The sequence below is a fragment of the Pseudopipra pipra genome, chromosome 3, assembly GCF_036250125.1.
Source record: "Pseudopipra pipra isolate bDixPip1 chromosome 3, bDixPip1.hap1, whole genome shotgun sequence".
Classification (NCBI taxonomy): Eukaryota; Metazoa; Chordata; class Aves; order Passeriformes; family Pipridae; genus Pseudopipra; species Pseudopipra pipra.
Window position 1 is genome coordinate 36,058,172 of NC_087551.1, and position 15,098 is coordinate 36,073,269.

Genomic DNA, 15,098 nt, shown 5'->3' on the forward strand with positions numbered 1-15,098 from the left:
AAGACATGGACCTCTAATGACCTGATCTAGAAATGCAATCCAAAACCTCATACTGAGGAAAGTTGATGCAAAGTGCCTATTGGAGAGTATCTTTCATACCCCTATCTCAAATATCTCTAAACAAGCTCTGAGTGGCTGGGCCACATAACTGTAGCTAGATATAATTTTGAAAAGCCTCAGAATCTTTCAGGACAATAACATGTAATTACAAAATGGTGGATTGAGATCTCCTCTTAAAAAATTTTTACCTCCTGCCTGTTCTATGAAGGTACAACGTAGCCATTAATCAAGGTGTACTGCAAACCTGGCTTTCCTTGAAAAATGCTCGCTCAGTGAACATGCTACTTTTAATTACAAACAGAGTATTCACGCATGCCTTGGTCATTTGAAGTATTACACGCTGTTTTCCATGCTGTGTAGAGACATCGTAGTATTACCTGAAAAAATCTCTCCTTCATATTCAGCTAGCATTTCAGGCAGCACTTTAGAGCCTGGGAGAGATTATTGCTCATGATTGCTATTCATAAAGTTCATAGCTGGTCTCTTTTTTTCTGTAAAGAAAGCTATTTTCCCCCTCCCCTTTCTTCCAGATTGTTTTATTTCCTAGGAAGCTCTGGAGCAATTTACATGCCTTTTGGGTCATGAGAGAAATTTTCTATCCAGCTGAGCAACTGGATGGAAGTTACATGTTCTCCAGTTCATCCAGATGGTTTTGTTTAGCTGTCATGTTTTAACTGTGTAGCTTCCCAAGGATTTGGTGTTCTTTTCAGAACTACTGGTAATATTTTGAACTTCTACAGAATCTTCCTATTGAACTCTCAAAGCTCTTCACAAACACATAGAATTTAGCCATCACATCAGCTCCACTGAATAAATAGACTGGTATTCTCATCTTACAGATGGAAAAGCTGAGACATGAAAATGAGTAAGGCTAGTTGTCTAAATGAGATATCTGACATCAGGCAATGGAGTTCCTGTTCAGACATGCTGGTAACAAGTTATGCACAAAAATGTCACTAAATTTTGTAAATGCTAATTCAGCTGTTATTGTTGCTATTATTTTTGACAGTAAGTATCCCAAAAAAAAGACAAATTGAAATGGCAGCTGGTCAAGCACAGGCATGACAAATCTTAAAAGGTGACAACACGGTGGGAGAGCAAAAGAAAATAAAAAGTTGTTAGAGAGATGAGCCTGTAAGGTCGCTGTGTGGTCAAAAATGAGCTGATGAGCCATCCAGACATTAGCAGGACAGTGAGATTTGTATCACTAGGTTTAACAGCTACTCATCTAAATCAGAAGCCTGTAAACATTGAGCTGTATCAGATATCTGCTGTTGGAATGACAGTGAAACAACCTCTTCCTAGTGTGAAGACTGTGGGGCAAAGGAGAGATCCCTGGTCTTGCTTTTTAAAGTAACCCCATATTGGTATTAACTTGAAATTCTATTAGGAACAAAATGTCACTGTGATTGTAAGTGCAAACAGGAAACAGGGAACTGTTACTCAGGGAACCACAAAGGCACAAGATTACACAAAGAAAAAAGGACCATCATGTTAATTGGATGCAGAGTAAATTCCTTTCTGCATTCAAATAACTTCACTATTAGCTATGGACATGGTAAATTTCCAAAGCAAAAATTGTGCTCAAAGACCATCCTCACATCAGAGGTGGCAGTAAACAATTGAAGAAAAAGACCCATAGTATCTTAGAAGGGGGATCTAGAGGGCTATCACCTCAAAGATTTAGGGCAAATTATGAAGGGAGAAAAAAGTGAAAAGAGTGGAAAGTGATGTAAAAAACCAGCATAGATTTGCTAGAAATGGAGTGTGCAAGACTGTATTTTTGATAAGATAGTATAATCTAAATGCAGGAAAATAACACAGAGCTAAGCTCCAATGAAGAATGTAATGGAACATTACAAAGTCACCATCATTCTTGTAGGTCATGTGCACAAAAATTATAAGATGGATAAGAAACTGGGTAAGCAAGAGGCAAGTTTGAGGAGATACCAAAAAAGAGGGATATTCCTGAGTCCTTCCACAGGTCCATCTGTCCTAAACTAGAAGCTTATCTGGAAATAGCAGACGGGGAACATTTTATGATCATAGGAGGAGTATAACATGTCAAGTGATGTAGTCATGGAGGAAGAAAATATGAACATGACTTGCTTATTCATGTGTTTTTTGATCAGAAATCAACTGGACCTCAACTGTACCTGGGCTGATAATTCAGCCAGTGTCTGAGTGAGACAGAACACTGTATTTGTTCTGAATCTGTCAGTTGTTGGTTTGGTCTTCTGGGTGTTATGAGAGACATTTGCCTTTTCCACACTGACTGTGATTTGTACATCCATCAAGTCCTTCCACAATAATTTCTTTTGCAGACTTGCCCCGGATTCTCTATCTACTCTTTCATTGCACTGCCTCTAAATGTCCTCATCACCCTTGTCTGTACTTTTCTACTGAACTCTTTTGAGTAGACAGGATCAGAATTCCGTATAATACCCAAGATGTAGGATTGGTATGTATTTTTACAGCACTTCTCTCTTTTCCTAAAAATATCCTAATATTTGTTTTGCTTTTCTGACTGTAATGTTCACTGAGCTAATGTTCTTAAAGAAATACCCATTCTAAAACCAAGATCCATTTCCCAAAGCTGCATGGTACTTCAGAACCCATCAGTGTGTATATAAATGCCTATTAAAACACTGACCTATGTGTACCAAAAAAAAACCAAACAACAAACACAACACAAAACAAAATAAAAAAACAAACATAAAACCAAAACAAACAATAACTCTCCAGTCTCCGGGAGTCAAAAGTGACAGAATGCCAGTTAAAGACCATACTGTTTTGATTCTTCCCTGTCCCACAGCTGTCATGAGAAAAATGACCATGCCTCTCAGATTTCATGCGTCCTGTCTGAAACTGGTATTTGTAATCATCTCTCTAAAAAGAGAGAGTCATTGCACTGCACCTGACCATTTCTCAGTATAATTATCTGGAGATGCAATAGAAAAGGAAACAAGGAAGTTTGATACTGTTGCTTAAATCAGGGGTCCAACTTGCATGTTAGCAGTCTTTTGTATTACAAGAGACTTCTGAGGTGATCTCAGGTACTGGTGAGTGGAGAGAAGACGTTTTGCACTAAAGATGTCAGTACTGCCAGTTGCATCCTTCCTTCTGCAGTTTGTGAAACCACACACACACACAACTTCTCCAAAGTTTGCTGAGACTAGTAGTAATTAAATATGTGTGGCTTTGATATTGGAATGCTCATATCATAGCAGAGGGAATCAATTAGAGGAAAGTTATATGTGACTTGCATAGGGATCCAGTAGTGATTTTCATTTTCCTGTCACTCTCCAATTCTGTGGCTGAAGAATTGAGATCATGAGAACCTGTAGGTCTGTAATTTTCTGTAAGGAAACCAAAGTCTAAACTTGCATTTCTTGTACCTGCAGTTTTGTATTGTCAGAGTATGAGATATGGAAGGTGAGCTATTTTTCATAACATCAGCAGCTGGTCATAGGTTTACTGCTGGATGAGAAAGTGACACCAAGATCTTTGTCACAAATTAGTGTCTCTGGTGTACACTTTCCTTCATTTTTTTGCTTCTCTTCCCATGCACGTTCTCTTTAATTAGCTTTCCCATTGTTCCTTTGCTGTCTTTCCTATACCACTTGAGTTTTCTGTCATTTTTCCAATGTACTCTGTATGGCTTTTAAAATCTTTTTATAAATCCTTTGAACTAAACTGTTGATCTTAATATCTTACTCTTCTGGAGGACTGAGAGAGTATGTCCTTATCTGCAGGGACAGTCCGTACTGCCATCTTTATCTGTAAAGGTGGTGAACTCATAACAAAAAAACCCTAAGAGCTATAAGATGTTTTGAAGCTCAGCTAGGACACAGAGACAATATATAAAATCTTTTCCTACTTCCATTCCCTTTCTTTCCTTAACATCTCATAATAACAGAAGAGGAGAGAACATTGCAGTGGACAGTTAAAACAGACAGAGTTAACATTTTAAGTGGGTGAGTTAGAGAGATGAAGAGTTTTATACTTATATACTTTTTTCATTTCATTTCATTTCATTCAAATCTTGGCAGAGCCAACAGCTGGAACTATATCCACTTTAATGTGACATAAATTATCATCATAAGGAATATGGCAGAATGATCAGGGGCCAGAGAGAAATAATTTCTGCAGTGGATAGCTAACATTTGTTGAGAATTCAGTCAATTAAGAAGTATGATTGCTTATTTGATCACATCAGTTAAATTACTGAAACAAATAGTAACAGAACAGTATGAGATGCAGATGTGATGAAAAATATTTTGAGCCATTATTTCACAGATCTAAATCCTGAACTGTTTCCAAAGGCAGTTATTTCACTGAAATAACAGGACATTTCTTGAGTGACAACAGAATAGAAAAAAAAAAAAAAAAACGAAACAGAAAAATAAGGTGGCAGTCTGGCACAAAAATTTCTAAGTTAAGGTTACTGTTTCAATATTTTGTTTGCAAATTACAGCAAGCCTGTTAAGCCTATAAAACTACATTTACTTTCGTTTGGATTGTTAGAGCCAGAAGTGTAGGCAAGACGTCATAGACACAAGAACCAGACTCTAAATGAACCAACAGTCATCCTAAAGTTACAATGAGATCTAGGTTTAACTTTTGGCTTTCCTAGAGATTTAACCTTGTAACACTGGACAAACCATTTCATTTGCCTTGGCCTCCATATCTTATCTGTGCAGAACAAAGGCTGTCATGCTGTACACTTTACTGCTTAGCATGATGAAGCTCATACTTGAACTGTGGTCATTGGTGAAAATCTCAATAGTGGATATAACCAAGAATTTTGCCAGTACAAAAGAATTCAGAGAGAGAGAGCGTATGTTAGGTAGACTGCAAAAATGTACAGTCAGGGTATATTTATAAGAGTATGGAGACTTCCAAATGAATTCGGATCAGAGGTGTTTGGTCTGCACATCTCTACTGATATTGCCCCACCTGGCTCAGAAAGTGATGCCAACTTTCTGCTTTATTTAGTTAAACCCGAAGAAGTCTCTTGGGGGTAATTAATAGTTTTGCATAGTAATTGCAGAAAGTAACTTCTGCTTTAGTTTGTAAGAGACTTTGCTGCATAAAATTTCTACTAATAACATTTTCTCATTTCTGGCAAAGCTTTCTTATAATGCTTTAGGGATGTGCACTAGCAGTTAGCTCCAGAAAAACCTCCCTGCTAGTGCAGAGGAGCTGATCCCAAAATCCAAGTGAGAGAAGTCAAATCTGGGAAAAATTAGGAAAGACTGAATGCCAGCATTAAACTGTTCACTGATGCTTTGATCATCTCCACAAGACACTGTGATGGGGATATAAAATGGACAATAAACATTTCAGGGCAGCTGGAGTATATCAGGTCTGCCACAGTCAAAGGATTTAGTCTTCTACTCCAAAAATGGTATGGCTGCTGCAGAAGGTATAAGGGAAGTTGTGAAGTACTGAACTGATTTAAACTTACCTGGTCATCTGTGATAAATAGGAAGTTGTTAAGAAGAGAAAAGAAAGAGAGGGAGAAAGAAAGAGAAGCCAGAAAGAATAACAGGTTAACATCATTATTATTCCAAGAAAAAAATACAAAAGTAGTGTGAAAGCCAAGCCAGTATTTTTTAGGAAGGCTTTCACAGGGACCCCCAAAGATGGTACACAGATTTATATAGGTGTATTGCCCTTAAAAATTAAAAGTTCCAACCACACTTCTAATACATAACATGCAAAACAGTCAGTCTAGTATCAATGATACATTCCCAGTTTCTCAAAAAATAACCCTGTAACCTTGTTCTTTCCAGGCAAAACCCTTGCTCAGGACTTGAGCTCATTAAAAAAAATATTGAGCAAATTACGTGTAATACTACTTAAGATTTTTTTTCTATAAATAGGACATTTATTCTTAAGCACTACTTCAGCCTCAAATTTCTGGGTTTGGAGCATGAATTGCTAGGTGAAATGCTGTTTAGGAGATCAGACTGAACATCTACAGCACCTTTGGCATTAAGATATGGAAACCGTACTAAATGAGTACAGTTAGTTTACCTGTCTTATGTTCCTGAGACATGTGATTTCTCTGACTATTCATAAAATAACTGGTTAATCCCTGGAAATGTTGATAGGTACCAAATGTTTCATTTTAGAGCAAATAATTATTTGGCCTTAAATTTATCATAAAAATATTTCTCATAATTCCCATATTCAAAGCCCACTGATCATCCCAGCCAAGGAGTAGAAGTAATATGTGAATTAGATGACCAGTCTCACATCACTGACTAATTAAAAAGCAAATAACTAGACAACATAAAACCAATTCCTAGGCTGCAGTTCAGTGAACAGCTTTAATGAATGTACTCAAACATTGAGCAGTTCAGGAATCAAGAACAAGTCAGAGAAAGAAGAAAAGATTGAACTTATTGGGTGCTGTATTTGTGGTGTACATTTCTGTTGTGAGGCTGATGCTGTCCTCTTTGCATTCTGCTCACCACCTTTGCTGAAGCCCAGGAGCCTCTTAATCCCTTCTCTGTTGCTGCGGCTGCTAAAACTGCTCTATGTCTTTTATGCTGTCATATTTACTTGCACTAAAAGGTACTGCAAACCAATTTACAGTTATGTATAGCATCACTTTTTACATGTCACCATATTAAAAAACCTTGTAACATTCACATTTCAAACCCTTATTTCAGGTTTTATAAATCCTGCCTCCTTCTAATTACAACAGTGTAAATGTTAGCCCCACAAACTGGTTTACAAGGAATGGTAGGCGTCTATTTATTTTAAAATATGAGTCATCAGAAATGGCAGTGATTTTGCAGAGTCTTATTTTTTTTAATGCTAGGCTTTAATTTCCAAGGGAACATAAAAGCTCTGATTTTTTAATCTGTAATCAGAGATAAGTGGAGTGAATGGAACTGCAGTATTAAGTAATAGAAGTAACTGGCTAAATTTCGTCAAGGATTGTGTTTTATACGCTGTCCTTTACGTAAGAACACAAGGGATTGCTTGGAGAGATTCAGAGATAATACATGGAATGAAGAAAAATATATTTTTCTATATAAAATATATTATCAGTGACTGCCCTGGGGGTTAATCAAGGCAAACCTTGAGGCTGAATTACAAATAGGAGCAATCATTTTCATGGGGTATTGGAAGCAGCTACTGTTTTACAAAGTACGGTGGTCCATTTCTTTGCTGAGTAAAAATTGGTATCCTCATATTTTGCGAATAAAATGAAGGAACTGCTGATGCCTGGAACAGTGAAACACTGGTGTAAGCTACCTGAAGACTGGGAAACGGCTTGCATTTGCAGTTTTGAATAGTAAGCTATTCAGTGCCTTCCTTGCATCACAGTTCACCTATGAAGTCTCCCAGACAGATCCCAGAATGAGGGTTAAGCCAGGGATTACCTAATAGCGTGTGACCCCTACAGATCCATCAGACCTGATAGTTACCTCTAGAAAAGGCATTGAGAGAGCTGGCCAGCTTGCTCATTATAATCTTTGCAAGGTTGAGAAGAGCAGGGAGTTACCATGCAAGTTAGGATGCTACAGTCCAGGTGAGCAGGGAGCTAGATAGGTAAAAGATTGGTTGGATGGTTGGGGTGAGAGGACATGGTTGTTGGATTGTATGCTCTTTGGATGCCAGTAAGAGTGGGGTACCCCAGGAGTCTGTCCTGGGGCTTGTCCTGTGTAACAACTGTATCATTGACCTGGAGGAGGCAACATAAGGCACTTCTGTGGGGTTTGCAGATGATACCAAACCGAGGGGACCAGCTGATGGGCAGAAGAGCAGGCTGGAGGAACAGGCCAGCATGGATGCTGTTGGGTATAGATGGGAACAAAGCTGTGCTGTCTTATATAAGCAGAGGATGTGATACAAAATGTACAGATCTCTCTCAGCCTCCTCCAGTTCTCTTGTTTGCAGTGCAGCTTTATTTGTTAGTTGTTGTATTTTGTTTAATCTCTCTTTGCAAGTGATCTACTGGGCATTGACCAGTGCCAAGGGCCAGGAAACATCACTCCAAAGAACCATCTTTATTTCAGCTTTCAGGATGTTACTATTCTTCCCCTTTCTGTCCCTCAGGCCTTGGTAAATCTCATAAAACCCTTTTCAGATTGAAATCCTACTCTTCCCAAGCTGTAACATGTTTTACAGCATGTATTTCTCTATAGTTATCTTAGTCTCTTGTTGACAGTCTTTAGTTACAGTTCCTTGGCTGGTAAATGTCTTCCTTATTCTTAATCTATCCACTTTGTTTTGTTCAGAGCAATGCATGAGGAAAACAAGTTGGCTCACAAGTACCTGACACTATTTCATAATTCTTTCTGTCTTGCCGGTGTATTATGAATAATACTGAATTCTGGGGATGTCTGGAAGAAGCCAGCAGCATTTTTCCTACTTGCACATCTCCCAGAAGAGCTGCAAGCTGCCTGGATTTCTCTAGTAAACTCAATGGATGTGCTTCCATAAAAGGTGTTCCAATAGTTTAATAAATTTATTCCAGAATATGATAATAAACAGTTGTTTCAAATGTCAATTTTAAGGCTTGCAAAATGTAACTATGTACATGCATAAGATCAGAGCATAAATCAGCTCAGTAAAATAGCTTTGTAAATATTTATGAACACAGGGCTTTTCATTTCACACATTTTACTCCTTCTCTGCCCTCATCTTAAGTTTTCACTTGCCCTAGTTTATGGCTGGTAGTTTGGGCCGAGTACCTAACATTGCTAAATTGCTGCCTGTTTTCTCTGATATTGCACATACCACAATCCTAGATCTTTATTGACTGCAGGTGAATGATCTATAGAAAGAAACATGTCTGCTGGAGGAGCATATTCTGAATTCTAATGTATCTGTCTGAAGTTTAGCAGGCACCGTGTTGCTGAACTAAGGCACAGCCTGTATTTTCGTACATGAGCTGCCATCCCTCATTTGGCTGCAGGCAAGGCAGGACCCACATTCCTTGTTTGCATTGGTATTATGATGGGGCTGGTTATTCAGAAGGGTGAGGAAAGGGAGATTAAAAATATTGTTGGTAGGATGAAAGGTGTAGAATGAAAGAGGTGCAAAGGGACCGTGAAGGAACAGTGGCTATCAGGATATAGCAGGAACGGTCTAATGGGGCCTGCAAAGATGGGCTATCCTCTCATGCAGATGTCTTCATCTCCCTGGCACCTTCTCCTATGGCCATGATCCTTCCCCAGGCAACCTGATATTTTGGTGGCCCAGAGGAGAGGAAATGACCTTTTTTACTCCTTCCTTTACAGTAGACACAGGTGAGGGTAGAAGGGTGCAATCACAGAGACATTTTCTTTTCGATTTTTACAAAGTCGTGCATATGCTCATTACTTCCACTTGTGCCATGTAAGTGCTGGATTTTCTATTACTCTTCACTAATTCACACCAAAATCTCTTAGTTGCATTTTCTCCCTGTTTCACTAGTAGCAGATAGCACAATGTTGATATGATAACCAGAAACAAAATCTAAAAATAAACCTACTGATAATTTTCTAGTGTTTGTTTGACCAGACCCTTGAAGTTCCTGAGTGGTCATTTTGGGCTGAGATAAGTGCTATCATTTTTCTTTTTTCTTGTCTGCTGGCTCTCCAGCCTTTTTGAACTGCAACCCACAAGGGGTCTGAGCAGGAGGTGCTTATGGCAATTCAGGATGGATTATTCTCATTGTCTTCTGCTGTTTCATGAGAGGCTTTGGCAGATCAAAAGCTGTTGCTGCTGAGATCCTGCCAGGCATGTTTCCCATGTATGCATGCTTCCCATGTATTTCTCGATGTCTTCACTGAAACTGCGTGGGATCAGTGGAATAGGGGGGTTTTGGGTGCGAAAACGTTTTTCATTATGTTTGAACATCTTAATTTGAGATTTATAAGGACAGCCAGATATGCTGCCATTTAAACAGTATTTAATTGTGTTTGCATTTTCATAAGTGTAAAATAGGATAACTTATTAATTTGCATGCAGACTTATCAGAAGATTCCTGTACATTGTACAAATTTCCATCATTTAATGTTTTAGCATGTATTTAATCATATTCATGCAAATTTAAGTGTCTTTCTGACTGCAGTGATATCATTCATTAACAGTTACCCTGAACTCTGATGATCATCTGTTTGGTGTAAACACACCAAAAAATATTCTTCATAAAGTATATTTCAGAAAGCTTATTGACTATTCCTCCTGAAATTGTGACACACTTTGTATATTTTAGATACTCCTCAAGCACACTGCTGGTGTACTTGTGGAAATAAAATGCACTTTGATCAAGTAGGATGTTTGTCTTTGGTGAGTCATGCTTAAGGCTTTTATTCTTTCATTTGCATAGTCTGTAGTCAGTGGTGTTCCCCAGGGATTGATACTGGGTCCAGTCTTATTCAACTTGTTTATCAGCAACATGGATGAAGGATGGAATGCACCCTCAGCCAGTTTGCTGATGATATGAAACTCGGGGTAGTCACTGATACACCTGCAGGCTGTGCTGCAGGGACTGTGATAGGCTGGAGAGCTGGGCAGAGAGAAACCTGATGAGATTCAACAAGGGCAAGTGTAGGGTCCTGCAGCTGGGGGGGGGGGGCAGGAATAACCTCAAGTACCAGTAGAGACTGGGGGCTGATCTAGTGGAGAGCAGCTCTATGGAGAAGGACTTTGGAGTCCTGGTGTATGACAAGTTGACCATGAGCCAGCAGTGTGCCCTTGCAGCCAGGAGGGCCAATGGTATCCTGGGGTGCATCGGGAGGAGTGTGACCAGCAGGTTGAGGGAGGTGATCCTGCCCCTCTACTCGGCCCTAGTGAGGCCACATCTGGAGTACTGTATCCAGTTCTCCTCAGTACAAGAAAGACAAGGATCTACTGGTCCAATGGAGGGCCACAAAGATGATTAGGGGTCTGGAGCATCTCTCTCGTGAGGAGAGACTGTGGGAGCTGCTCCTGTTTAGTCTAGAGAAGAGCAGACTGATCTCATCAACACTTATAAATATCTCAAAGGCAGGTGCCAAGAGGATGGTCCCAGACTCTTTTAGGTCGTGTCCAGCAACAGGACAAGGAGCACTAGCCATAAAATAAAACACAGGAAGTTCCACCTCAACATGATGAAGAACTTCCTTACATTAGGAAGAAATTCCTTACATTGAGGGTGGCAGAGTACTGGAACAGGCTGCCCAGGGAGCTTATGGAGTCTCTTCCTCTTTGGAGACATACAAAACCCACCTGCACGCATTTCTGTGTAACCTGCTCTAGACGAGCCTGCCTTGGCAGAGGGCTTGGACTAGATGACCTCCAGAAGTCCCTTCCAACCCTAACAATTCTTTGATAGTTAGTCAAAAAAGATATAAAGTCTTTTGCAGGTGACTTAACTTCCAAGTGTGTCCCTTCACCTCATGTTTCCTGATGACTAGTTCCAGGCAAGTTACATCCAGGGCTTTCTGCAATCCTCAAGTTGCTGGCCCAAGATGCCATGCTCTCCACATCCAGGACACAGAGCTGGGGTGAGATCCAGGTGTGATGGGCCAAAGGCCAGTGGAATTTGAAAATGTGGAGCAGCCACCATGAAAGCATGGACATTTCAAGAACATCTTGAGAGGAATTAATGATGATATTGCTCTCCATCTCCTTTTTTTCCTACTGCCTAGAAAAAAAAAGAGCATTGTTCTGTTTTGGTTTGGGGGTTTTTTTAGCAGAACTTCTGCTTCTCTGAAATTAATCAAGTAAGAATGGGAGTGTATTCTCACACTAGCAGATACCTTGTCTACATGTACAAGCCAAGTCTGAGACATTTCCTTGAATGTGTAGAACCAGTACTTTCTGCAACAGAGAGCAGCAAGCAAAGCCTCAGAAACAGTGGTGTCACTGTTGTATACCTGCTTTCCCTGTAGTACCACTCCTTCATCTTGGAGGATCCAGGACTGGGTTCCCAGATGAAGCTTCCTCTTAAAATTATGCCTCTCCAGAGACCCGAGATTGTGAAGAACCTCTGTTTGCAGCACTAAATACAGTAAATGCTATTGTATTATCCAACAGTAGCGAATTCAATAATCCTACTCCCGTCACTTTCTAACAGGATAATGTTAAAGTCATTCCTCTGGGATGGAGAGTAATAATGTTCTAATTCCCTTCAGTATTTCATGCTTTGCAGTATTGCAGCTAATTTTCTCTTTGTACCTTATTAACATTCACGATGACTTTACAGTCCCACCCTAATAGTTCTTAGCAGAGGCAGTGACTGTGAAGGTGAAAGCTGACAGTGACACATTTTCCTTCTTTTTCTCTATAGACTGTACTATCCTGGTTTCCATCCTCTGAGGGCTGTCCAGCTGCTGCGAGTGGGCAAACTGCAGTACAGTCAAGACATGTTTCCTCAGGCACTGGAGACCTTGAAACAGGTCAGTATTGTGAATTGTTTTTTCTCGGCTCTCCTCCCTTGCTTCCCCTGAAAATGCCATGTGACCCCCCCTTCTGCTCTGGCTGTACCTCATGCTTTTAGATACTCCTCACTGCTGCTTTCATCAGTGGTGTTTCCCCGGGCTGCAGCTGAGTGTGATGATGGGTCACTGCTGCTCAGCGTTTCAGGCATTGATATCCTCCAGTATCAGTCACTGCTAATTACAGTTTGATAGCTCAGAAGTGCCTGGATGAAAAATTACTATTAGATCTGAAGAAATAAAATTATCTCACTGCCTCATATGTTCCTTCTTTCCATGGCAAATTGAATCTGGGAGCACTGAAAGTACAAGAACAAGTGCAGAGCTGCAGTTTCTTCCCTCCTTATTCACAATCAGGGTCTGTGATTTCAGGTTGGAGAACTTTGTCTTTAGAGCATGTATTTTATTGTGAGCCACACTCAAATCAACAGGCATGCTTCTTGATCCTTCCTATTTCTTATATCATTCATCACCTTTGATCTAGTTTTACAGCTGGTGCTTTGTTAGTTACATTTCAGCTTTAAGCCATCCCTCTTGGACTTGAGCTGACTTATATATTAATTTCCATGTACCTCAGGCTTCTTTTTGTCCTGCTGTTATATTGATGTTAGTATCATCTTAAATATATTGAATAATCCCCTTCCATGTGCAACATGTCCTCAGGATGTAGGCTCTTACTTGCTTCCCATCTCAAGCTTTCAATCACTGTTGGAGTGCTTTTCCCCTTCTGTAACATGTGCTGCCTCCTGTTTCCCTCAAAGAGGTCTTACGCTTCTTCTCTTGTATTATTGATTGTCTTGTGGTCCATTTGGCCTGAAGACAGTACGTGCTCCATTTAGTTCACCATCTCAGCTCTCTCAGCCCACCTCCAATGCCTGACACAGCTCCTCACTGCCTATACCAGGTGCTGCAGAAAGCCACCTGGCCCAGATACTTGCCTGTACCTGCTGGGCAGGAGCGGGCCCCAGGACTGGCACCAGTGTCAGAAAGAAGTGCAGAATTTGGCTCTATGTTCCCTGTGATTAATGTCTATACTATATGAAGAGCTAGTCTTGTGGCAAAGAGGGCAACGGCTTGGAAAAAAGGGAATGGGTGTCTGCACGGGGATGGGGGAGAGGTGCTTTTTTACTCCTGCCCGGATCCCCTATAAAGTTAATATCAATCATGACTCTCTAGGTAACTTAGTATTTTGTACTTACTTTTTTTTCAACGCCCATCTCTCTTTGGTTTTGACATTTGATTAATGATGTAAGCTGAATAACTGATAATTTTCACATGTTGAAGTAATAAATTAGTATTTATTATGATGCCACTCTTGTTAAGTCTTGGTATAACTTAAATCTTCACTTTATATATTTTACTTAAATTGTGACCAATTCTGATCATTATAAAGCAGATGGAAGAGTAACCAATTCTATTTTCCATGCATTATTCAGAAGTATGTCATATATCTGTCATATGCCAAGTAATCTGCTTTGCTCTTTCCACCATAATATTTAGTTTCCAAACATTCTGACTTTCCTTTTTAGTGGTGGAATGAGAGCCCAGTCAGAGGAGCTTCTGTTTGCATTCATACTGCCATAATATATCAACATTTTTCTAACTGCATTTCTGGTATGATACTGCATTAAATGGGGTAAATTCCCAGACATCTGAATGCTGCTTTTCAGTGAAGGTGGACATTGTGATGGGGATTAATATGTTTTTAGGGAAGAATGTTTTTATGTTCATACATTTTTTAGTTAAAAAGTTGCCCATTGCAAGCCAGATTGCTACTGTATGATGCTTTGAATACTGAGCAATGCCTAACAAAGAAATCTTTTTTCAAACTGCAATCTCCTCTTTCTCTGTAAAGGGAGATTAAGGTCCTGCTTGCCATTCTGTGCCATACCTCAGTGCACCTCTGTGGTCTCCAAGCTGTTAGTGGTCCACAAGGACACAGTAAGTGCTTTGGAACTGAGGTGATGAATCCTGTTGTGGTTTCACCTATTCCCTATTCAGCCTCCCCCTTTTCACCCACATGTGTGAGACAAGGAGAGACTGAAATGCCACTCTCTGGGAGCACAGCTGAGAGGAGGAAAAGCTTCTTGTCACCATGTTTCTCCATGTAACTTGTAAACATAGAACAGTTCTTTGGATGAGCTCTGCAGCTGATTCCCTTCCTTGCTGTCTACACTGGAACAAATTAGAGGAAGATATAATTCCCAGTTTGTCGTGAGTAAAGGATGTGATTCCTAATATAACTTAGATAATGTCGTAGAGTTAGATGAGAACACAGTTTGGCCCTTTGTGATTAGATGTGTCAACAGAGCATGCCACATGCTCAGAGCAGAAACTCGATTACCTTCTCTGCTTCATTACTCTTCTTAATACACTCTGACACTGAATAGCAGCACCCTGTTGGAACCCTCGTCCGACTAATTTCAGTGTAACATTAAGGAGAAGGATGTGGAAGGTGCAGAGGAATTGAGTCAATCTGAGTGAAATTCGCCTCATATAAATCCTGTTTAATCAGGCACAGCCTCAGAGCTGCTGGGGATTGACAACCTCTCTGCAGCAGATGCACAGTTTAAGACCAGTGGATCTTAACACACAGCTCTCCAGCCT

The 15,098-nt window shown here is 40.0% G+C and overlaps 1 protein-coding gene across 2 annotated transcripts in view; it reads left to right on the top strand.

Annotated features, from left to right (window-relative positions):
- SMYD3 (SET and MYND domain containing 3) overlaps window positions 1-15,098 on the top strand; it is a 390,515-nt gene that overhangs the window by 370,711 nt on the left and 4,706 nt on the right. For both annotated transcript variants that reach the window (XM_064648641.1, XM_064648642.1), the window contains one exon: window positions 12,344-12,452. In XM_064648641.1, the coding sequence (XP_064504711.1) occupies window positions 12,344-12,452 (109 nt within the window). The remainder of the gene's footprint in view (window positions 1-12,343; window positions 12,453-15,098) is intronic.